This window comes from Oncorhynchus masou, chromosome 32 (assembly GCF_036934945.1).
Source record: "Oncorhynchus masou masou isolate Uvic2021 chromosome 32, UVic_Omas_1.1, whole genome shotgun sequence".
Taxonomy (NCBI): domain Eukaryota; kingdom Metazoa; phylum Chordata; class Actinopteri; order Salmoniformes; family Salmonidae; genus Oncorhynchus; species Oncorhynchus masou.
The window spans coordinates 71524143-71551095 of NC_088243.1; the positions used below are offsets into that span (position 1 = coordinate 71524143).

Here is a 26953-nt window from a genome sequence, read left to right on the forward strand (position 1 = left end):
AGGCAGTCATTACGTTTATCTGACAGAACTGCAAGCTGATTACCACAGTGAGGTGAGGACCATAGACAAAATAGGACTCTGCCAAGGCCGAGAGTGTAGGCGCCTCTTCAGGAATAACTACCACACACACACACACACACACACACACACACACACACACACACACACACACACACACACACACACACACACACAATCTGCGGGAGACCAAAACATTAATTAGTTCCTCTAATGTGACTCACATATATAAAACTAAAACAATACTGTATAAATCAATGTGGTACAGGTTGTGCTATGTATAACTGTGTCTAATTCACAGGTTGCACCTCCGTCACATCATGCCATTGTTATGAACGTTTTCAAGGCGCCCTCTACCAGTGGTGCCATAGTGGTGCCCTGAAGTGGCGACAAGCCCAATCATTCTGGACAGAGGCTAACTACTGTTTTGTCTAAATTAATATAGTGCCTGGAAATACAATGACATTGCTAAAGTAGTCAAATATTTAGTAGGAAACAATGTTGATAATTAACAAAAACGATCATGTCGTCAAATTTACTATAGACAGATGGCAATGTTATCATTAGCTAGCAAAGTTTGTTAAAAATAGCTAGCAATGCTAACATTTGATAGCTAAAATCCAGTGGCCTCTCCTCAATCTTAGCTAACTAGCTAACATCATAGTGGATCTAAAGTCAATCAGGTGACATCAAAATGATGACAGAAGGTTTTCCTACTAATTATTCGCCTCCTTTTGAATGTCATGGTATTTACAAGCCACTGTAATGCACTTTTGATGCAATCTCTATCAGCACTCATTAACAATGCATTGAGGAGAATGCTTAGTCGGGCATAAGTCCAAAATGAACGTTCAAAACAATATTGTGAAGTAACCCATGAATAGATTAATCATTGCTTATTTCATTGTGAGGATCCAACAATATAAATAGAATTAACAGAACGGGCTTGGAAGCACTAACCTTGGCAATTTGACTGGTAAACTCATGGGAATACCTGGTATTTCTTTGGCATCCAACTGATCCTGGCTGCCATGGTAATGTAGAATGTTCATAGAAATTATGCTAACTAATGTGGCTCATGGAACATAATGCATTTTTTTGTCATTTCAGTTTACTCAACAAATCACAGCACAGACTGAAGGATACACTTCCTGCTTTTACTTCATGGTATGGGTCTAGGTTTATGATAGAGAAAATTAAGACAAGATAATAATTCAATGCAGAAGCTAAAATAAACAGTCATTGGATCAGCGCCAGAGCAAAAATTACAGGAAGTGAATGTTAGCAGTACAGAAAGTTTGCAATCAAAGTAGAAAATACACAATCGTAGTGAATTTCAGCTAACTACTAAGCAAACACACATACAGTAACTGTTGAACTTCCATTTACTTTTTTTTCTAATTATCTATATCCACTTTATTAATTGATGTCCCAACTGCTGGTCACATTTGAAAGGCTAATCCTGTAGATTCAGCAAAGATGCTGGTCCAATGAAGGTGTTTATTTTCGAACGCGCCATCCAACATCACTACTCTGCACGGTTCTGACTTAGAATACGTGGACAACTACAAATACCTAGGTGTCTGTTTAGACTGTAAACTCTCCTTCCAGACACATCAAACATCTCAAATCCAAAGTTAAATCTAGAATTGGCTTCCTATTTCACAACAAAGCATCCTTCACTCATGCTGCCAAACATACCCTTGTAAAACTGACCATCCTACCTATCCTCGACTTCGGCGATGTCATTTACAAAATAGCCTCCAACATCCTACTCAACAAATTAGATGCAGTCTATCACAGTGCCATCCGTTTTGTCACCAAAGCCCCATATACTACCCACCACTGCCCACCTTCGCTTCATACTCGTCGCCAAACACACTGGGCTCCAGGTCATCTACAAGACCCTGCTAGGTAAAATCCACCATTATCTCAGCTCGCTGGTCACCATAGCAGCACCCACCTGTAACACGCGCTCCAGCAGGTATATCTCTCTGGTCACCCCCAAAACCTATTCTTCCTTTGGCCGCCTCTCCTTCCAGTTCTCTGCTGCCAATGACTGGAACAAACTAAAAAAATCTCTGAAAATGGAAACACTTATCTCCCTCACTAGCCTTAAGCACCAGCTGTCAGAGCAGCTCACAGATCACTGCACCTGTACATAGCCCATCTATAATTTAGCCCAAAGAACTACCTCTCCCCCTACTGCATTTATTTTGCTCCTTTGCACCCCATTATTTCTATCTCTACCTTGCACATTCTTCCACTGCAAATCTACCATTTCAGTGTTTTACTTGCTATATTGTATTTACTTCGCCACCATGGCCTTTTTTTGCCTTTACCTCCCTTATCTCACCTCATTTGCTCACATTGTATATAGACTTATTTTCTACTGTATTATTTATTGAATGTATGTTTGTTTTACTCCATGTGTAACTCTGTGCTGTTGTATGTGTCGAACTGCTTTGCTTTATCTTGGCCAGATCACAATTGTAAATGAGAACTTGTTCTCAACTTGCCTACCTGGTTAAATAAAGGTGAAATAAAAAAAATGAAAAATATATATAACTATTACATTGTATTTACCTGTATAGTGTCAACCGAGGCATGGGTACACTCAAATGTCCATCCATTATGCCACCAACTGACACCCTTTATATTTACATGGATCCAACACAGCAATTTGTATCAGTATCAAACCAAACCTCTCAAATACTCACACAACAATTCATAAGGCATATGCATATGGCATAGCATTTGGTTTATGCCAACTTTAGAAAGGGTTTAGGGTCTAGGACAAATTATCCATCAAATACCACCAGTATCCCTTGTTATTCCACCGTATATAGGTAGATCTTGTTTGAATTCCTGAGGTATACCCCTCAATAGCTATGTGAGCTCTGTTAGAATTCCTGAGGCACACCCCTCAGTAGCTATGTGAGCTCTGTCTGAATTACTGAGGCACACCACTCAAGAGATATGTGAGCTCTGTGTCTAATCATATTCTAAAATGGATTGATCTAATTTGCTTTGTGTTATGATGTTCCACTATTTTCTCCAGCAGAGAGAATCTCTCACCCCCCTCCGGCCTTGTTTAGTCTCTCTCACCTCCACTTTCCCCCAGTGAATGGAATTACTATCACACACACACACACACGAGAGAGACCCATGCACACACACAGACCCATGCACACACAAACACACACACACAGAGAACCATTCACGCGCCACACACACACACACACACACACACACACACAAACGAACAAACATGCACATACACACACAAATACATACACACCTTTTGAAAACACTAAATGATGTTCCACTCTGCAAGCTTCAGAGGGTTCATGCAGGGATAACTTACACGGAACAGTTACTTTGAAATGAGGCATCAAGACAATAGCGTCACCCATATGGTGATATGTTAAAACAGAGTCAAGTCTAGAGACATGGATGACCATGATATGTCTTATTGCCTGCAGTGTTGGCAACTTGAAGAACTAATGAAGCCAAGTTTACAAAGTACATTTTTACTTCCAACTATGCAGGGTCTGGCGAGTCATTTCCAATATACTATTACAGAACACCAAAGTCACATGGTGAAATTAGTCCTGCAATTAGGAATAGAAGATGAAGCGTCACAATTAGTTTCATTACTTCCGATTTATGACTACTTATTTACGTGAATTTCACCATACCAAACAGATGGGCCAAATGGGATTTTTCCTTGTGTTAGTCACATTCTATGTGAGGGGAGTTTGTTTGATATAGGATATGGCCATGAGGTAACACACCACCAAGCCCCTAGCTAGTTAGTATACCGGCATGTGCTCATTCTATATTGCAAGATATTGGCTGCCTGCATGATAATGGGCATCCGCCAAGATGTTGAAGGGAAATATATAAATAAAGGAACAATTAAATAATAAAAGACAAAAGTAGCAATGGGAATATAGAACCCTCATGCCAACAGAAGTATTGTCAAACCCTGATTGCTCTATTTAACTTTCGCCAAAGGAGTTCTCCAGCCCGGCTCTCTTTGACAAAGTATTACATCGTGGATCTTCGCTCCGATGTAATTTGCTTATTCCTGGTTGAGTAGAGAAGGTGTGTGTGTGTGTGTGTATGTGTGTTTGTGTGTGTACTTGTACGTGCATGTGTGCATGCTCCTGTATGCAAGTGTGTGTGTGTGTGTGTGTGTGTGTGTGTGTGTGTGTGTGTGTGTGTGTGTGTGTGTGTGCCATTGTGGGCGATCGAGCAATGGCTCTGGGTATCATGGCAGTGGGGCTGAGTGGCCGTTGGCACTTTGGACCTTCTTGAGCGCCAGTGGCAATGAGCCTGGACTCCAGCGACAATCTCAGACCTCAACACACTGCCTAAGCTCCGGGTTTGTTTTGGGAGAGTGACAAGTGAAAATCATTGAGCCCTCAGGCTACACCCCGGGCTATGGCCAGGTTATTAGAGGTGGATAGAGGATGGTGCATATAGTACAGTAGATGTGTCCAAGAGCAACATCTGAATCGAAATGGTATGTCGTGAGAAACATCTGTCAATCCAAAATATTGTTCTACATTATAGGAACATCTTCTGTCAGTCTTTGGTCAAATTATGGGAATTGGATCAGAATGCTAAGTAAAATAAGAGGAATTACTTATTTTTCTTGGTAAAATAAAAAGTACAGAATCTGGTATAAAGAGGGTGGACAGATGCTAATGAATGAATATCATTTACTACTCAGGATTCTGAGATGAGAATGTCTAAAACATCACAGGAGGAAGTACTAGTTGGATCTCAAGAGATTAATGTTCTTATTGGACTGGTAAAACAAAATTAATACTCTTATTGTACTGTAAAACAAGATAGCTTAATGTTCTCATTGTACTGGTAAACAACATAGATTAATGTTCTCATTGCACTGGTAAACAACATAGATTACTGTTCTTATTATACTGTAAAACAACATAGATTAATTTTCTCATTGTACTGGTAAACAACATAGATTAATGTTCTCATTGTACTGGTACACAACAGTGATTATTGTTCTCATTGTACTGATAAACAACAGTGATTACTGTTCTCATTGTACTGGTACACAACAGTGACTACTGTTCTCATTGTACTGATAAACAACAGTGATTATTGTTCTCATTGTACTGGTAAACAACAGTGATTACTGTTCTCATTGTACTGGTACACAACAGTGACTACTGTTCTCATTGTATTGGTAAACAACAGTGATTATTGTTCTCATTGTACTGGTACACAACAGTGATTACTGTTCTCATTGTACTGGTACACAACATAGATTAATGTTCGTAGTGTACTGGTAAACAACACAGATTGATGTTCTTATTGTAATGGTAAACAGAGATTAATGTTGTTATTGTATTGGTAAACAACATATTACTGTTGTCATTGTACTGGTAAACAACAGTGATTACTGTTCTCATTGTACTGATAAACAACAGTGATTACTGTTCTCATTGTACTGGTAAACAACAGTGATTACTGTTCTCATTGTACTGATAAACAACAGTGATTATTGTTCTCATTGTACTGGTACACAACAGTGACTACTGTTCTCATTGTACTGATAAACAGCAGTGATTATTGTTCTCATTGTACTGGTAAACAACAGTGATTACTGTTCTCATTGTACTGGTACACAACAGTGACTACTGTTCTCATTGTACTGATAAACAACAGTGATTACTGTTCTCATTGTACTGGTACACAACAGTGACTACTGTTCTCATTGTACTGATAAACAACAGTGATTATTGTTCTCATTGTACTGGTAAACAACAGTGATTACTGTTCTCATTGTACTGGTACACAACAGTGACTACTGTTCTCATTGTACTGATAAACAACAGTGATTATTGTTCTCATTGTACTGGTAAACAACAGTGATTACTGTTCTCATTGTACTGGTACACAACAGTGACTACTGTTCTCATTGTATTGGTAAACAACAGTGATTATTGTTCTCATTGTACTGGTAAACAACAGTGATTACTGTTCTCATTGTACTGGTACACAACAGTGACTACTGTTCTCATTGTATTGGTAAACAACAGTGATTATTGTTCTCATTGTACTGGTAAACAACAGTGATTACTGTTCTCATTGTACTGGTAAACAACAGTGATTAATGTTCTCATTGTATTGGTAAACAACAGTGATTACTGTTCTCATTGTACTGGTACACAACAGTGATTACTGTTCTCGTTGTACTGGTACACAACATAGATTAATGTTCGTAGTGTACTGGTAAACAACACAGATTGATGTTCTTATTGTAATGGTAAACAGAGATTAATGTTGTTATTGTATTGGTAAACAACATATTACTGTTGTCATTGAACTGGTAAACACCAGAGATTACTGTTCCCATTGTATTGGTGAACAACAACGATTAATGTTGTCATTGTAATGGTAAACAACAAATATTAATGTTGTCAATGTAATGGTAAAAAGCAGATTAGTTGTGGCATTGTTCTGGTAAACAACAAAGATGAATATTGTCATTGTATTGGTAAACAACATAGATTCATGTTGTCATTGCACTGGCAAACAACATAGATTAATGTTCTCATTGCACTGGTAAACAACATAGATTAATGTTCTCATTGTACTGGTAAACAACATAGATTAATGTTCTCATTGCACTGGTAAACAACAGAGATTAATGTTGTCATTGTACTGGTAAACAACATAGATTAATGTTCGTAGTGTACTGGTAAAAAACACAGATTAATGTTCTTAATGTAATGGTAAACAGAGATTAATGTTGTTATTGTATTGGTAAACAACATATTACTGCTGTCATTGAACTGGTAAACACCAAAGATGAATCTTGTCATTGTATTGGTAAACAACATAGATTAATGTTGTCATTGCACTGGCAAACAACATAGATTAATGTTCTCATTGCACTGGCAAACAACATAGATTAATGTTCTTGTTGTACTGGTAAACAACATAGATTAATGTTGTCATTGTACTGGTAAACAACATATTACTGTTCTCATTGAATTGGTAAACAACAGTGATCACTGTTTACATTGTACTGGCAAAGAACCTAAACTAATGTTCTCATTGTACTGGTAAACAACAGTGATTACTGTTCTCATTGTACTGGTACACAACAGTGATTATTGTTCTCATTGTACTGGTACACAACAGTGATTATTGTTCTCATTGTACTGGTAAACAACATTGATTATTGTTCTCATTGTACTGGTCAACAACAGTGATTACTGTTCTCATTGTACTGGTACACAACAGTGATTATTGTTCTCATTGTACTGGTAAACAACATTGATTATTGTTCTCATTGTACTGGTCAACAACAGTGATTACTGTTCTCATTGTACTGGCAAACAACAGTGATTACTGTTCTCATTGTACTGGTAAACAACAGTGATTACTTGTTCTCATTGTACTGGTAAACAACAGATTCATATTCTTATTGTACTGGTAAACAACATATTACTGTTCTCATTGTACTGGTAAACAACAGTGATCACTGTTCTCATTGTACTGGTAAACAACAGTTTCATATTCTTATTGTACTGGTAAACAACAGATTACTGTTCTCATTGTACTGGTAAACAACAGTTTCATATTCTTATTGTACTGGTAAACAACAGATTACTGTTCTCGTTGTACTGGTAAACAACAGTGATCACTGTTCTCATTGCTCATTGTACTGGTAAACAACATAATAACATAATAACAAATAAACAAAATGTAAACAAAATCAGAATTTTTCCATTCAGTGCCCTTAATAAACCCTTGATGATAAAATAGAGAGGACTCTCCTTATAATTAAACCATAATGACATATCAGCCATGGTTGTTCAGAGAGCACCCTCCCACTAACTCCTCTCTATAGCCTATATATTAAGATGAATTATGTATATTCTGGGTCCCCAAAAGGTGAGAGAAAAATCACACGTTAATTATCTTACTGTCTAATTTAAAGCCCTTTTTTTAGCTTACGGCTTTGAAAGCCGCTCTGACCGAACAGTAAGGCTTCCCTGCACATTTTTCCCCCTCACTTTATTTGAAGTTGCTGTAATCTCTGTGTGCATTCCTCTGAGTCTACCTTTCCTGAAAGATGTCAAATCTCCTCCACAGAAGTTGGTTTTTGTGAGAAGTCGATGACAAGGAGCCAAGAATCCAAAGCAGTGCAGGCTGAAGTCATACGCTATTTTTTGTTCTTTATTCTATTCTTTCTGCTCTCGATTAGATAAAAATGAACTGAAGCTTAAAACACCCTGGATGTCAATGTCCCAAGCAAGAAGATGACCAGGTTCAGGAAGGTCTGATTATCAAGGAAGCATGAAGAAAGTTCCTCTCCGTTGATCTGATCTTCTATGAAAACACATAGAACTGTGGTATCATCTCGTCGTGAATGACATTTATGATAATTGCCGTTGGTATTACCTTCGGAAGCTTCCAAATGTTTTACGGGCGGTAATTTTCGATAATGTTCCCTTTGTCAAGGACACAGGTTCATTATAGGACAGGGGGCGTGACATTTCCATTTAAATTAAAAACATTCAAATTACTCAAATTAATTAAAGTGACAACCTGTTTTGTTTAACATAAGCTGAAGGAAAAACCTGCCAACAGTTACTTAAAATAGGCAACCAATTAAAGTAATGGTAAGTCTGAAGAGTTTTCTTTTAAGTAAGTCAGTGATAAAACACAACAGAAATACCGTTCAGCGAATATGAGTAATTACACGACAGCTGTTTCCAACGTCACTATAAATATGCTTCAATAACAAAACAGAACGAGCGTGTCCATTGTCTCACGACTTCCTTTCGAAGACAGGCTGGATTCTCCATCTTCAGAAGATGTTGTCTACAAAATACATCACTGTTGCATGTAACTGATACCCTGGCGTCTGAGAAACGAGAGGAATACACACAATCCCTTCATTCATCAAACAAATCCTTCACGTCGTGGGGGGGGGGGCATAGTAGAGTGCATCCAACACAATAATGGCTTGCGTTAACCTTCTCCTCACCCCACACCTTATACTGACTCATATAACCAACCTTTATCACTAAACCAAAGCCAATATTCAGGTAGCTGCACTGGCTCCAGCATAGGCCCCTGGGGGACTCCATGTCCGTGTCCCTCAGTCTTGGCAGGAACACAAGGGATAGTCTGGGGAGGTGACAGGGTCAGCTCTCGCCTTTCCCCTGCACAACCTCCTTGATGAGCCCATTAGGTAGCTGGGACCCACCACTCAGGGGCCATTTAGTTGATTGACCCGAGTTGAGAATGTGGACATTTTCTTCCCTGTCCATCAATAATGGGCCAATCAGCCTCATGGGGTTAGGGCCGGTCTCATCACACCAGACACTTCACTCTGATTCGGACCCAACCTGCAGGAAGACCAACGTGAGGCTGGGGTGCATCCCGAATGGCACTGTATTTCCTATATAGTGCACTAGTTTTGACCAGGGCCCATAAGGTGTTGATCAAATGTAGTGCACTATGTAGGAATTAGTGTGTCATTTGAGACACATGCTGGGTTTTCAATGCTAACAGTCACATGTACTGCATTGTACTACTCTTTATGGGCCCTCTAGATGTATTATTAGTACAGGCTATGATTACTAGCCTCCACAAAAAGCCAAAGTGTTGTTAAAATACATGTTTGATCAGAAGCATGTGACCAGCTGATTAAAATGGTTATAAAACTAGTTTTATTATTATGGATGTCAACCATTTCAAATAAAATGAATGTTTAATAAAATGTACCAATAATCACTTATTTCATAAATCCATAGTTTATAATTCATTAAGTTTAACTTGGTCTTATGATTGACCTGTGTGTGCAGTACAAAACAAATGTACATGCCAGAAGTTTGAGTCTTTCACAACTGTTGCAATGCTATACTGGATGTCTTTAATTAAAACAAACATTGACTAAGTAGCACATCTGAGAATGGATGGAGGACATCACTTCTGAATTATTTTCTGTGTGAGTGTGTTTCTCTACCTAAGGGCAATTTGGGAAACTTCTGTATTGCTAGGACACACCACAAAACACAACGCAAGTGTCTGATGTTGGCATGCACTCTACTCTATCATCAATGTGCGAGACAGAGACAGAGAGAAAGACAGAGAAAGCAAGAGAGAGAGAGAGAGAGTGGTCCGGGCCCAAATCACACAAAAAAACAACACTATGGAACACAACGTTTTTACTCATCCTTGAATATACAAGGTCTGCCTAAAGAGCAGGACCCCAGACTTCATCAATTAAATTGGAAATACAGACATTGTCATCCTACAAGTAGTCCCATCCACCAAAATACCAGGTGTGAAATAGGGAAGAGACTCAGGGGGTATGCTAATTTGTTATAGAGCAGACCTAAACCACTATTAAATTAGTCAACACAGGAACATTTTACATCTGGCTAGAAATTAATAAGGAAATGATCTCAACAGAGAAAAATGTACTCATGTGTGGTACTTAAACTCAGCAAAAAAAGAAATGTCCCTTTTTCAGGACCGGTCTTTCAAAGATAACTTCACAGATCTTCATTGCAAAGGGTTTAAACACTGTTTCCCATGATTGTTCAATGAACCATAAACAATTAATTAACCTACACCTGTGGAACGGTCGTTAAGACACTAACAGCTTTCAGACGGTAGGCAATTAAGGTCACAGTTCTGAAAACTTAGGACACTAAAGAGGCCTTTCTATTGACTCTGAAAAACACCAAAAGAGAGATGCCCAGGGTCCCTGCTCATCTGCATAAAGATGCCTTAGGCATGCTGCAAGGAGGCATGAGGACTGCAGATGTGGCCAGGGCAATAAATGGCAATATCTGTACTGTGAGACACCTAAGACATTGCTACAGGGAAACAGGACGGACAGCTGATTGTCCTCGCAGTGGCAGACCACATGTAACAACAACTGCACAGGATCGGTACAGCCAAACATCACACCTGCGGGACAGGTACAGGATGGCAACAACAACTGCCCAAGTTACACCAGGAATGCACAATCCCTACATCAGTGTTCAGACGGTGTGCAATAGGCTGAGAGAGGCTGGACTGGGGGCTTGTAGGCATGTTGTAAGGGGGGTAGGTACTCACCAGACATCACAGGTAACAAAGTTGCCTATGGGCACAAACCCAACGTCGCTGTACCAGACAGGACTGGCCAAAAGTGCTCTTCACTGACGAGTCGTGGTTTTGCCTGATCAGGGTGATGGTCGGATTCGCGTTTATCATCGAAGGAATGAGTGTTACACTGAGGCCTGTACTCTGGAGCCGGATTGATTTGGAGGTGGAGTGCTCTGTCGGATGCGGGGTATGTACAGAGTCAATTGTAGGCTTTGAGTGGACTCCTTTGGTAGGTACACCTATAGCTCATCTCTTAGCAGTAGTACTGTAGACTACTTTATCACTGGCCTCAACCCAATGTATCTTAGAGCGTTCACAGTCAGTCCACTGACACCCCTATCAGATCACATCAAAATCCTACTCAACCTGAACAAAGATATGCTCAATCATGAGTTATCAAAGTCAAAGGATATTAATAATATTAAGAAATACTATTGATGGAAGGGAAGTAGTGTGGAAATCTACCAAAAAACAAACAGTCAACAACAAAATAAATCCCTTCTAGACAATTTCTTGGACAAAAATGTTTCACTGTAAAAGTGAAGGTGTAAAATTAGCAGTAGAAAACCTAAACAGTATAATACACATCTGAGCTTCCCTATCAAATCTAAAAATGCCAAGCAGACAACCTAAGAAAATGAACAACAATGACAAATGGTTTGACAAAGAATGCAAAAACCTGAGAAAGAAATTGAGAAACCTATCCAATCAAAAACATAGAGACCCAGGAAACCTGAGCCTTCACTATGGTGAATCACTAAAACAATACAGAAATACACGATGGAAAACGAAGGAACAGCACGTCAGAAATCAGCTCAATGTAATTGAAGAATCCATAGAATCTAACCACTTCTGGGAAAATTGGAAAACAACAACAAAGAGTTATCTATCCAAAACGGAGATGTGTGGATAAATCACTTCTCCAATTGTTTTGGCTCTATAACAAAGAACAAACAGCAAAAACATATACATGATTGAAAAAAATTCTTAGAATCAACTATTAAAGACTACCAGAAGACACTGGATTCTCCAATTGCATTGAATGAGCAACATGACAAAATACAAACCCTCCAACCCAAAAAGGCCTGTGGTTGATGGTATCCTCAATGAAATGATAAAATACACAGACCACAAATTCCAATTGGCTATACTTAAAGTCATCAACATAATCCTCAGCTCTGGCATTTTCCCCAATATTTGGAACAAAGGACTGATCACCCCAATCCACAACAGTGGAGACAAATTTGACCCCAATAACTATCGTGGGATATGAAGCAACAGCAACCTTGGGAAAATACTCTGCATTATCATTAACAGCAGACTCGTACATTTCCTCAGTGAAAACAATGTACTGAGCAAATGTCAAATTGGCTTTTTACCAAATTACCATACCACAGAGCACATATTCACCGTGCACACACTAATTGACAAACAAACAAACAAACCAAAACAAAGGCAAAGTCTTCTCATGCTTTGTTGATTTCCCCAAAAATATTTTGACTCAATTTGGCATGATGGCCTGCTATACAAATTGATGGAAAGCAGTGTTGGGTGAAAAACATATGACTAAATTACAATCCAAAAACAGGTGTGCGATTAACATTGGCAAAATAAAACAACATACATTTCTTTCCACAGAGCAAAGGGGTTAGTACACGGCCTCACCCTACTAGAATCGGAAGTCAAATGTCTACTGATGATCTGGTGCTTCCGTCCCCAAGCAAGGAGGGCTTACAGCAGCACCTAGATCTTCTGCACAGATTCTGCCAGACCTTGGGCCCTGACAGTAAATCTCAATAAGACAAAAATAATGGTGTTATAAAAAATGTCCAGTTGCTAGGACCACAAATACAAATTCCATCTAGACACTGTTGCCATAGAGCACACAAAAAACTATACATGCACTACTGTTCAAAAGCTTGGGGTCACTTAGAAATGTCCTTGTTTTTGAAAGAAAAGCACCATTTTTGTCCATTAAAATAACATCAAATTGATCTGTTGTTCTGACTAAAAAGGCAATAAAACTGTCCGTCTTTAGACAAGTTGAGTATCTGGAGCATCAGCATTTGTGAGTTCGATTACTGGCTCAAAATGGCCACAGAACAGTGCAAACTGGCTCTAACCAGAATAGAAAGACGAGTGGGAGGCCTCGGTGCACAAATGAGCAAGAGGACAAGTACATTAGAGTGTCTAGTTTGAGAAACAGACGTCTCACAAGTCCTCAACTGGCAGCTTCAATAAATAGTACCCGCAAAACACCAGTCTCAACATCAACAGTGAAGAGGTGACTCCGGGAGGATGGCCTTCTAGGCAGTTTTATTGCTTCTTTAAATCAGTACAACAGTTTTCAGCTGTGCTAACAGCTGTGCTAGTTATTTACAACATTAGCAATGTCTACACTGTATTTCTGATCAATTTGATGTTATTTTAATGGAAAATAATGTGATTTCCTTTCAAAAACAAGGACATCTAAGTGACCCCAAACATTTGAACGGTAGTGTACCTCGGCCCAAACATGAGCACAAAAGGGAACTTCCACAAAGCTATGAACGATCTGAGAGACAAGGCAACAAGTGTCTTCTATGCCATCAAAAGGAACATAAAATTTGACATACCAATTAGGATTTGAACCCATTGCCCTTTATGGTTGTGAGGTCTGGGGTTTTCTCACCAACCAATAATTCACAAAATAGGGAAAACACAAAATTGAGACTCCACATGCAGAATTCTGCAAAAATATAAAACACCAAATGCATGCATGCAGAGCATAATTAGGCCAATACCTTCTAATTATCACAATTCAGAAAAGAGTCATTAAATTCTACAACCACCTAAAAGGAAGTGATTCCCAAACCTTCTAAAACAAAGCCATCACAAACAGAGAAATTAACCTGGAGAAGAGCCCCCTAAGCAAGCTGGTCTTGGGGCTCTGCTGTCTATGTACAGGCTCAGTGAGCATAGCCTTGGTATTGAGAAAGGCAGCCAAAGGCAGACCTGGCTCTCAAGAGAAGACAGGCTATGTGCACACTGCCCACAAAATGAGGTGGAAACTGAGCTGCACTTCCTAACCTCCTGCCAAATGCAGCACCATATCAGAGACACATATTTCCCTCAGATTACACAGACACACAAAGAATTTGAAAACAAATCCAATTTTGATCAACTCCCATATCTATTGGGTGAAATACCACAGCATCAAAACTCTGTGACATGTTGCCACAATAAAAGGGCAACAAGTGAAGAACAAACACCATTGTCAATACATCCTGTATATATTTGTTTTATTTATTTTCCCTTTTGTACTTTAACTATTTGCACATCATTACATCATTATTATCTGTATATAGACACAATATGACATTTGAAATGTATTTATTATTTTGGAACTATTGTGAGTGTAATGTTTAATGTATATAGTTTTTAATTTATTTACATTTTGTTTATCTATTTCACTTGCTTTGGCAATATAACAATTTGTTTCCCATGCCAATAAAGCCCTTAAATTGAAAATGATTTGAAATTGAATTGAGAGAAAGAGAGGGAGAGCGAGAAAGAGAAAGAGATAGACAGTCAGAGTGAGAAAGAGAGAGAGAGTCAGAGAACAAGAGACTGTCAAAGAGAGTGAGAGACATGGTCAGAGAGAGTGAGAGACATAGTCAGAGAGAGAGAGACATAGTCAGAGAGAGAGAGACAGTCAGGGAGAGAGAGACAGTCAGGGAGAGAGAGTGAGAGACAGTCAGAGAGAGAGAGAGAGAGAGAGAGACAGTCAAGAGAGCGAGAGAGAGTCAAAGAGAGTGAGACAGTCAGAGAGAGAAAGAGGGAGCGGGCAAGAGAGACAGAGAAATAGTGAGAGGGAAAGAGAGAGACAATCAGAGAGAGAGAAAGGGAGAGAGTCAGAGAGAATGAGAGACAGTCAGAGAGAGAGAGAAAGGGAGAGAGTCAGAGAGAAAGGGAGAGAGTCAGAGAGAATGAGAGACAGTCAGAGAGCGATACAGTCAGAGAGAGAGAAAAAAGATGAATGTCTGAAAAGGTCGAGGATGAACTCATACAGTCCTTGCAGTACCTACCTTGCAGAGGAATCTGATGTTGAAGCCAAATGTCTGGGCATTCCGGGAGCCAGCGTTCATGTAGTTGCCAACCAGCAACACCATCTCCAGCAGCTTGCTGAAGCTGTCACTCTTCTTCACCTCCTCGCAGGCGAACGTCACATTCATGATGTCCGGACGGATGTTGTTCACCTGCTCCTCGAAGGTCAGCTTGAAAAGGATTCCGTTGAGGCGTGAGCGCAGCAGCTTCACAGAGCTCATCTAGGACAAACATGGCAATATTTGGTTTTGAAAAGTTTAGCGAGCCTACATAGGGTTTATGAAGGCTCTATGAAGTCCTAATTAAGTATGTATAAGTTATATGTTGTTTAATGTGTGGCCAATGTGGCATTGCAAGAGCTCTAATGCAAATGTCTGTATAGTCAGCAGTTGAGAGATGTGCCGGTGCGACAACTTCCACCAACATGCCGTATAATTCGACGCTGCGAGGCAGTTTTTCCCTGGTCCTAATGTTTCATTACAGCTCAAATGTATTCTTGTTGATGAGGAAGTTGTCAAACCAAAGTCATTGTCCTCTTACCCTTGATTTGATTTCTCTGTGTATGATGAAATCGGCTCTAGAGGGAGTTTATTTTTTTATTTATTTACGTTTATTTAACTAGGCAAGTCAGTTAAGAACAAATTCTTATTTTCAATGACGGCCTAGGAACAGTGGGTTAACTGCCTGTTCAGGGGCAGAACAACAGATTCGTACCTTGCCAGCTCGGGGGTAACCTTCCGGTTACTAGTCCAACCCTCTAACCTCTAGGCTACCCTGCCGCCCCATATTGTGAGTATATATAGAGCGGCGGCTCTAGCGGGAGCGGCGGCTCTAGCAGGAAGCGGCGGCTCTAGAGGGAGCGGCGGCTCTAGAGGGAGCGGCGGCTCTAGAGGGAGCGGCGGCTCTAGCGGGAGCGGCGGCTCTAACGGGAGCGGCGGCTCTAGCGGGAGCGGCGGCTCTAGAGGGAGCGGCGGCTCTAGCGGGAGCGGCGGCTCTAGCGGGAGCGGCGGCTCTAGCGGGAGCGGCGGCTCTAGCGGGAGCGGCGGCTCTAGCGGGAGTGGCGGCTCTAGAGGGAGCGGCAGCTCTAGCGGGAGCGGCGGCTCTAGCGGCAGTGACGGGTGAAAGTGACTTATTTCCCTTAGAAGCCTCTGTGTGTCATGGTGGTCCTGATGAGGTAGCTTCACCAGCAGGATTTCCACGATATTTCCGTGATTGCTCTACGATAGATATCATGGGGGAACTTGCTTCATTACATCCTCAAAGAGCCACAGGTACATAGACACCACCCAGTTTTACTGAATGGGTACAAACTGATTTGCAGGTCTTCCCCAATTTAACGTTATCATATTATTTTTAACCCATTAGGTTAACTGAAAATAATATCTTTCAGACAACGAACTGGAGGAGTAAAACTGACAAGAAAATGTAAAGATATAGCTAAATATACATGTATAAAGTTTTCTGGAATGTACTATGATAATGTGCTCTGGATAAATCAATGTGGTATAAAAAAGTAATTGTAAGATAACACAATAAAGTCACTTTAGACTCACTTCTACATGACTCTGTAGAAAGCGTAAAAATACAACTGTAGGCCAAAGTATAACCTCAGCATCAACTACAGCTAGCGCTTGAGGCAACCATACTAAATCACTTATAGTGGCTTGGAGTGTAACATTGAGCTGTTCTGACTTCACTATGAAGTAGAGTGCACTAACTTTATTACAGAGAATCCAAAGCCCAAGGCTATGATTCTATCACTCGGCAATATTGACGGTTTATGCCAGAATATGGAATTTGTTTCGGCCAGGAATGACACTGTGACTTTCACAACACAAGGACACATAATTAAGCTACTATATTGAAATCAAGTTTCACACTTTATTATTTATCAAAATCATGGCTTCTGTCAATCAAAGAGTAGGCTACCACATCAGACTAGTTATGAAACGTTCTTGATCTTTAAGATATTGAATAGGTCTGATAATGCATAAAGCCTCAAGGCCGTCTTTTTCTATTCCCCAATTGCTCTCTCAATGGTCCTATTCTTCATTTCCTAGTCCCCTCCCTACTGTCTTGGCCCTACACTGACCTCCTTAATTAATGAAGAGGTAGACATATAATGGTGTGTGAAGTAGCAAGAAAAGAAAGGGCGGGGGTCTGCTGTGTGACAAAACGAAAGGGAACATAATTGAAAGAGAGGAAAGGGGAGTGGTTATGAGAGTAGGTAGTGTGTGGTGCACTGGAATATGAGGGAAGGAAAGAGGGGGTGAGAGTGAGAGTGGGGAGAGAGGGGGTGAGAGAGATAGAGAGGGGGAGTGAGAGAGGGGTCTATCCTTATCAATAACCAATTGAAAAACCTTTCCTCTGTACGTATGTCGGTAAGTGTGTGTAAAACAGGGTATATTTTTAAGTCGCTCTGGATAAGAGCGTCTGCCAAATGACTTAAATGTAAATGTATTTTGTAAGACCTACTCACCACAATGCCAAACTGTTCAGGCTCACATAGGTCCTCGTACTCATTCTTCAGTTCTGCCAGAGCGCTCAGCTCCTTCTGCTCTGGTAGGTTCTTTATCAGGTTCTGTAAACACACACACACACACACATTTAAATGCTTTATTTGAATCCAAAAATCACATTACAGTCCAGAAAGATTTAAACATTTTAAAGGACACAGATTCATGGACACCTACGGACACAAAAAGCATAAACACACACAGTTCCTGTCAGTACAGTTTGCCCCCTGCTCGCCTCCGCAGGGACACCAAAATGCACCTGAGAGAACACTCAGGCAGCTTGGAGACAAAAGACTCTACAGAACCAAGCTAGAATCAAGACCCAGCACTGGGAACATCCACACAGCACCAAGCTAGAATCATTATCGGAAGGTTCCATACAAACACCAGTACAGTACATCAGAGCGTGGATGGTTATGAGATATTTTTGCATACATTCAGTACTTTCAAGATAAGCGTCACCGCAGGGAACAGACATGGTTCAGACAAATATTGCATATCTACATTTATCTTGGAATTAGCACACTAACTGTTTCTATGGGAATACAAAGAGGAGAAGCGGCAGGTAGGAGGATGAGTAGGAAAAGGTCAGGTAATCTAGTGCTCTTGCTGCTGTATCCATTTATTTACCTCAACGGGAACAACTTCAGTAAGAGCTCCAGCGAACCACAGTTCAAACACGTAATAACACTGCCGATTAATGGAGACTTTCATTCCGACTTTGTCGGTTTGCATCATCTGCCTTGGAAAACATGGCAATTTACCATTTATAAATAAGATTAACCTAGTAACTTCAGTTTTTAAATAGAATTTGACTTTCAGAAAGCCAAAGTCGAGCTTTACAATTATCATACAGGTCCAAACTGTGAGGAAGATGAGCAGGAGGAAGAGGAGAAAATCTTAATTTCCCATTAAATGTTAATTGTGCATGGAAAGGTCAGTTGAATAAATTCAATGAAGCATAGCTACCTTTTTTCAACTTCTCGGAAAGATGGAAGAGAAAGAAGAGAAAGATGAAGAGAAAGAGGAGAAAGATGAAGAGAAAGAGGAGAAAGAGGAGGATGAGAAATATGAGGAAGAGGAGGAACAAAAAGAGGAGGAGAAAGAGTGGGATTAGATGTGCCCTCATTAGCTCCCCTAATTTAGACAGCAGGCTGGCACTCTGTCACATGACCAGGCCAGGACACACACACACTGACCACTGCCCTGGAACGGAACAGCCATGAGCCGTCACTGGCCAGGCTCTACTGTCCACTAATGATGACATCTCTCCCCTTCCCTCATGGATTCAAAAGTCTAGAAACCAACCAAGTTGGAAATAAATAGTGTGGGGTTTGTCAGTTCTAGTGTGGTCTGCAACAGTTATATTAAAACGTGTGTTGCTTCTATATTAGCCACTGAATGTTCTCCCAATTACAGAAAATAAGTGTGGCCCAGTTATGTAGCCTCATTATAATTCAATAATGAAGGCTGTTGATCATAGTGTACATCAATTGGGAAACAGCACATAGAATGGGATGGGATGACATGACACCCCCCCCCCCCCCAAAGTGTATGGTGATGTGTACTAATGATGGGGCTTCCAATGGTGTCAGTGTTATTCCAAAGATCTCACTAACAATATGTGTTTTCTTTAATTGTTCCGGGGTTGGCGTGCATTATAAACACCTAGGATGCGTCCCAAATTGCCCTATGAGCCCTGGTTAAAAGTAGTGCACAATATACGGAATAGAGTGCCATTTGGTACTTTCCAGACAAAAATAGAGACAGCTAATTATTTGCTCTTGACCTTTCAGGCAGAAACCCTTATTGATTATTGAACAGTCACTCCAATGTGCTCATCTCTGTAGTGCAGCTGCTGATCACTGCTTCCTTACTGCTTATTAGACATTATAGAAGTAAATGATTGTCTTTCAGGAAAATGGCATATTTGATAGAAGATAATTATTAAAACAATTATTTGGATAACCGATGTCAACCACCTTGCAGCGAAAAAGAAAGCAAATGCAAACACAAGCTTGGTCACAGTTTATGACCCACATCTTATTGTGCAAAACACTTTTGGATATTAACCCAGTTATTTTGAAAGTGCAAACCAGAAAATAACCTATTCAAGAATCCTCCAAAATGTTTCAACCCAATTCAAAAGAAGATTACGGAAACATTACGCGACGTGTGTAGAGGAAATAAATTAAATCTGGAAATTCAAACTGCCACTCGACTTTATTGTCTTCCCATGGTATATAAACAAACTGGTTTGGAGAGCTTTAAGGGCCTCGCAGAAACAGGACCACAACGGAGCAGCAAAGATCCACCGCCACGTGAAGGGGGATTATGAATTTCTATTTCCTCTTCTCCTCTCTTCCAAGTCTGAGGAACTTTACCCTGGGTTGAAGAAGAAAGTCCTCCTCAACGACGTATCGTTGATTCAGAATGAAATGCAATAACACAGCAGCGAAACCATTCAGCCTCAGCAGTCATCATCACTAATGCTCCCAGAATCTGATTATTGCTGTTGTTTTCCTCTGCCGCAGCTCGTTAAGAAGAGACAGAAAATTAAAGTGTGTTGTGGCCTTGTCTGCGACCGTTTCCGATGTTGTCTCCAAGACTTTCTTCACCGACTGAAGCTGCTAGGTTGAGGTAAAGAGTTTGAATTGGAGATGGAATTTCTCAGTGTAATTGTTATTTCATTTGTCTGTCATCTAGTTAATTATCAGCAGCCCCCATAGACGGTAATTGACACAAAGGCGTCGCCATATGTGTAGTTCTGTCAAAACCGGTGCTAGATGAGGCTTTGCCAGACCCTTCCCGGCAGGCCTCCAGACAGACACACATACAGACACACTCGGCATCTTTGGAGGGCTGTTACAGTCACCGAACGCTCATTTGGGCTCCTGGAAACTGATGAAATCACTAATGACATCAATACAGAGCAACAAATAGTGTGCAACTTTCTGTACTGCTCAATGCCCAATGCACATTGGCTAACCGGGCTATCTGCATTGTGTCCCGCCACCCGCCACCCCATCTTGTACACTAAAGCTACTCTCTGTTCATCACATATGCATAGTCACTTTAACCATATCTACATGTACATACTACCTCAATCAGCCTGACTAACCTGTGTCTGTATGTAACCTCCTCTACTGTATATAGCCTGTCTTTTTACTGTTGTTTTATTTATTTACTTACCTATTGTTCACCTAATACCTTTTTTGCACTATTGGTTAGAGCCTGTAAGTAAGCATTGTGTTCGGCGCACGTGACAAATAAACTTTGATTTGAATGAGCATGGAAACTAATGGTCTTTCTTGAGTAGGAAGCCAATACTGTATTGAATAGTATTGTATAGGACAGGAACACCTGTGGAGAAACCGTCTCCCAGCATTGATACTCCAATTAAAAAACATATAGAAGTGATATTGCGGAATAAAGATTGAATATGATGGCATGTCTTGTTTCTCTTTGTCATCTATCATGTGCTTCTTTAGAGCGTACAAAGCATACAGGTGGACGATGACACACCGTTTGGCATGTCAATAGTACTCACTTTTCTGATTGGAAGAATAAGTAGACACACTGGGTATACAGGTCAATTTATCCACTGGTCTCTTTCTATGGCCTCCACTGGTCCCTTTCTATGGCCTCCACTGGTCCCTTTCTATGGCCTCCACTGGTCCCTTTCTATGGCCTCCACTGGTCCCTTTCTATGGCCTCCACTGGTCCCTTTCTATGGCCTCCACTGGTCCCTTTCTATGGCCTCCACTGGTCCCTTTCTATGGCATCCACTGGTCCCTTTCTATGGCCTCCACTGGTCCCTTTCTATGGCCTCCACTGTTCCCTTTCTATGGCCTCCACTGTTCCCTTTCTATGGCCTCCACTGTTCCCTTTCTATGGCCTCCACTGTTCCCTTTCTATGGCCTCCACTGTTCCCTTTCTATGGCCTCCACTGTTCCCTTTCTATGGCCTCCACTGTTCCCTTTCTATGGCCTCCACTGTTCCCTTTCTATGGCCTCCACTGTTCCCTTTCTATAATACTAAACTTTTCATGTTGCAGGCTCCTGTGATTCTCTCTTCAGGCAGCGAACATTCCCAACAGTGAAGTTGAAGAGAAGATCAACAAATCTCAAATGATAGTCACAGGAACAGCACAGTCGATACAAAATGTTCTCCAAGCAATGCAGTTTTTAGAATCAAAGGATTCAGGGGGAATCTCAACAGATGTATACAGTGGGTAAGAACTCCCTGTTTTCCTCTACCGATCTGGCTGGAGACTGACAACCAAAACATTTGAGATTTTTTCCCTCCAATTCAAAGACCGCAAGATGATGTTTTTCGATCTGTTTGACAGATGCAATTTTCACATTTTAATATTTGTTTTCCCGACAGATTTTGGCGAAGCGTCAGAGAGCATGTGGCAGACTGACGTCTTACCACTGCGGTACCACAGAGTCGCATTGAACGGCTGAAAGGCCTCTGTTAGATTTTGATACTGAAGAGCAGTCAAACAAGAGCCATTCTGAAGAGGTATCCACATCCGTTTTCATTTGAATCATGAGCTTTTCCAATTATATATTTTATGAGTTTCAGAGGTCCAATGATTTAAAGGTGGGAAAAGTGATGGTTTGATGTAGTTTTAAGGGAGCTAATTGCAGGTAACTTTCAAAACAGATTATGGAAGAATAATGGAATGAGATGAATCTTCCAATGTGTCGTGTATATCCAGTATGCAAATGAGGTGCTGAAAAAACATGTAAACAAGGCATTTTTGTTTGGTATGATTGAATATACCAGTAATTGACAAACAACATTATGACCAATTATGATTTATTTTTTTTACCAGGAGGCACGTCATGACAAATGTAGTATGCCTATTACAAATGGAGTCACTTCAGATGCCTTCCACGTCACATCCTAACAGACCAGTTGAATGACAGTAGACTATCTCATTATTGAGGAATTAAGCCAGTGTGTACAAATATGTTCTCATTCCATTTCATCTGTCTGTCTGCTGACTAAACAATAAAACCCCTCAAATGTAAATAAAGGTGCACTTTCTCCGCTATCAACACTTGCAAAGTACATCAGCTAAAACAGGTAGAAATCCCATGGTCATGGATTCAGATATTCCTTAAACATATATTTCAACAATCAGCTACAGTATTTGCAGAGCATATTTTGCCAGTCTGCAAATTGTCAATCCAAAACTAACATCAGCACCAACAGAAGGCATACATACTTTTAACATTATTTCTGTGTTATTCTTTACTTTACAAGCAGAAATATTGACAGGTTTTGTAGACTGAACTGGTGGTATCCGGCTAATCTAAAGTAGATCACTCAGACCAAATCCAGGATCCTTACTCCAAAGCCAACAAACACCTCAGAATCTCACTGAGGGTTGCTATTCGGAGAACAAGGGTGACAGATTCCAAAGTCATTGGCGTGACATTACGTTTGCCTTTTCAAAATAAATGTGGAGGATTCTGAAGTGTGGGCACACCTGAACAGTTACGTTAACCACGGAGTTTGTGAAGAGGAATCGAGTGATCTCATTGACATTACCGCTACACTGTACAGCAACTCTCTGAGCAAGTGGATATACTGTACAACTCTTTAGGATACTGTGTGTGTGTGTTTGTGTGTGTGTGTGTGTGTGTGTGTGTGTGTGTGTGTGTGTGTGTGTGTGTGTGTGTGTGTGTGTGTGTGTGTGTGTGTGTGTGTGTGTGTGTGTGTGTGTGTACTTGCATGCATGTACAGTGGGGCATGAATTTATGTGTGGAAAATAAGTATTTGGTCAATAATAAAAGTTTATCTCAATACTTTGTTATATACCCTCTGTTGGCAACAGAGGTCAAATGTTTTCTGTAAGTCTTCACAAGGTTTTCACACACTGTTGCTGGTATTTTGGCCCATTCCTCCATGCAGATCTCCTCTAGAGCAGTGATGCTTTGGGGCTGTTGCTGGGCAATACGAACTTTCAACTCCCTCCAAAGATGTTCTATGTGGTTGAGATCTGGAGACTGGCTAGGCCACTCCAGGACCTTGAAATGCTTCTTACGAAGCCACTCCTTTGTTGCCCGGGCAGTGTGTTTGGGATCATTGTCATGCTGAAAGACCCAGACACGTTTCATCTTCAATGCCCTTGCTGATGGAAGGAGGTTTTCACTCAAAATCGCAAGATACATGGCCCCATTCATTCTTTCCTTTACACAGATCAGTCATCCTGGTCCCTTTGCAGAAAAACAGCCCCAAAGCATGATGTTTCCACCCCCATGCTTCACAGTAGGTATGGTGTTCTTGGGATGCAACTCAGCATTCTTTGTCCTCCAAACATGACAAGTTGAGTTATTACCAAAAAGTTATATTTTGGTTTCATCTGACCATATGACATTCTCCCAATCTTCTCCTGGATCCTCCAAATGCTCTCTAGCAAACTTCAGACGGGCTTGGACATGTACTGGCTTAAGCAGGGGGACACGTTTGGCACTGCAGGATTTGATTCCCTGGCGGTGTAGTGTGTTACTGATGGTAGGCTTTGTTACCTTGTTTTCATCTGACCATATGACATTCTCCCAATCTTCTTCTGGATCATCCAAATGCTCTCTAGCAAACTTCAGACGGGCTTGGACATGTACTGGCTTAAGCAGGGGGACACGTCTGGCACTGCAGGATTTGAGTCCCTGGCGGCGTAGTGTGTTACTGATGGTAGGCTTTGTTACTTTGGTCCCAGCTCTCTGCAGGTCATTCACTAGGTCCCCCCATGTGGTTCTGGGATTTTAGCACACCGTTCTTGTGATCATTTTGACCCCACAGGGTGAGATCTTGCGTGGAGCCCCAGATCGAGGGAGATTATCAGTGGTCTTGTATGTCTTCCATTTCCTAATAATTGCTCTCACAGTTGATTTCTTCAAACCAAGCTGCTTATCTATCGCAGATTCAGTCTTCCCAGCCTGGTGCAGGTCTACAATCTTGTTTCTGGTGTCCTTTGACAGCTCTTTGGTCTTGGCCATAGTGGAGTTGGGAGTGTGACTGTTTGAGGTTGTGGACAGGTGTCTTTTATACTGATAACAAGTTCAAACAGGTGTCATTAATACAGGTAACGAGTGGAGGACAGAGGAGCCTCTTATAGAAGAAGTTACAGGTCTGTGAGAGCCAGAAAAATTGCTTGTTTGTCGGTAACCAAATACTTATTTTCCACCATAATTTGCAAATACATTCATTAAAAATCCTACAATGTGATTTTCTGGATTTTTTTTCTCATTTTGTCTGTCATAGTTGAAGTGTACCTATGATGAAAATTACAGGCCTCTCTCATCTTTTTAAGTGGGCAAACTTGCACAATTGGTGGCTGACTGAATACTTTGTTGCCCCACTGTACGTGCATGGATATATCTGCATGTGTACGTACAGTATGTATCTTAATTGTGTGTTGTCTGTAACTCCTGAATCCTTAGTCTGAGCCCATCTCCCCCATAACTGTTAGCCTCACAGATCATGCCCCCATCGTTGTTAGCCCCACAGATCATGCCCCCATCACTGTTATCCCCACAGGTCATACGCCCATCTCCCCCATCGCTGTTAGCCCCACCAGTCATTCCCCCATCTCCCCCATCGCTGTTAGCCCCACAGATCATACCCCCATCACTGTTATCCCCACAGGTCATACGCCCATGTCCCCCCTCACTGTTAGCCCCACCAGTCATGCCCACATCTCCCCCTCAGGTCATGCCCCCAACTCCCCTCGTCTCCCCCACAGGCCATGTCCCCATTTCCTCCTGTCTCCCTCACAGGTTATGCCTCCATTTTTCCCCCAGTCTCCCCCATAGGTCATGCCGCCCCTCTCCCCCACGAGTCATTCCCCCCATGGTGTTAGCCCCACAGGTCATGTCCCCCCTCGCTGTTAGCCCCAAAGGTCATACCCCCATGTCACCCCTAGATGTTAGCCCCACAGGTCATACCCTTATGTCCCCCCTTGCTGTTAGCCCCACAGGTCATACCCCCATGCCCCCCCCCTAGCTGTTAGCCCCACAGGCCATACCCCCATGTCCCCCCTTGCTGTTAGCCCCACAGGTCACATACCCCCTAGCTGTTAGCCCCAAAGGTCATACCCCCATGTCTCTCCTCACTGTTAGCCACACAGGTCACGTCCCCCTCGCTGTTAGCCCCACAGGTCATGCCCCCATCTCCTCCACAGGTTATGCCCCCACCTCTCAATCCTGTCTCCCCCACAGCTCATGCCCTCAGATCACCCCCCCCCCATGCTGTTAGGCCCACAGGTCATGCCCATGGATCTGGCTCCCTCAAAGCGACCAATCTGTCCTAGTTAGTTATTTAAAAGGTGACGGACAGTAGAACCTTGTTAAAGTGTACATAATCTATGTCTGAAGCTCACAAGAAGGTGAGGCTTTCACATAGGTGACATCTCCACTTCTCCAGAGAGGATTGAAATGAAACACATGTTACCTGTGTCACTGTGGCAATACAATTATTTCACTTTGATAGATCTTAACACAGTATTGAAGGTTGATATGACCATTACTTAATCAAATAAACTCAATTGAAGAAAGCAATTATTCCGGACTGAAATTATATGAGTTTGTCTGGAGAATAATGTGCCATCTGAATATGTTTCTCCCAGATTCATTTGCCATCTGTCACTGAGATAAAGAAAGTTTAGCTCCAAGAAGAAAACACTAAGTTCTGATTCATATAGCTTTATGTGTGTCTGAATGGGTCTACTGCATACACTCTAGCTAATGTAGCTGTCCATTATACAATGCAGCACTGACCCACAACGGTGTATGCACCAATGTGTGTGTGTGTGTGTCTGTGGTGAGTGTGTACCCTTGCCCAAGTGCCAGTGTTTTCCAGAGCAACATTTCAACTAGAACACAAAGGGACACAAAGCACTGTACCTGAGCCCTGGTCACAGCCCTGGTTCTAGTCCTGGTCACAGCCTTGGTTCTAGTCCTGGTCACAGACCTGGTTACTGTCCTGGTCACATCCCTGGTTACAGTCCTGGTCACATCCCTGGTTACAGTCCTTTTCACATCCCTGGATACAGTCCTGGTCACAGCCCTGGTCACAGCCCTGGTTACAGCCCTGGTTACAACCCTAGTCACAGCCCTGGTCACAGCCCTGGTTATAACCCTAGTCACAGCCCTGGT

General features: G+C 41.4%; 1 protein-coding gene across 5 annotated transcripts in view; it reads right to left on the minus strand.

Moving 5' to 3' along the window:
- The window catches only part of LOC135526552 (protein diaphanous homolog 2-like), a 728420-nt gene that overhangs the window by 298638 nt on the left and 402829 nt on the right, over nucleotides 1-26953 (minus strand). For all 5 annotated transcript variants that reach the window (XM_064955040.1, XM_064955039.1, XM_064955041.1 and 2 more), the window contains 2 exons: nucleotides 17747-17848; nucleotides 15249-15488 (listed from right to left, as the gene is read on the minus strand). In XM_064955040.1, coding sequence (XP_064811112.1) covers nucleotides 15249-15488; nucleotides 17747-17848 — 342 coding nt within the window. The remainder of the gene's footprint in view (nucleotides 1-15248; nucleotides 15489-17746; nucleotides 17849-26953) is intronic.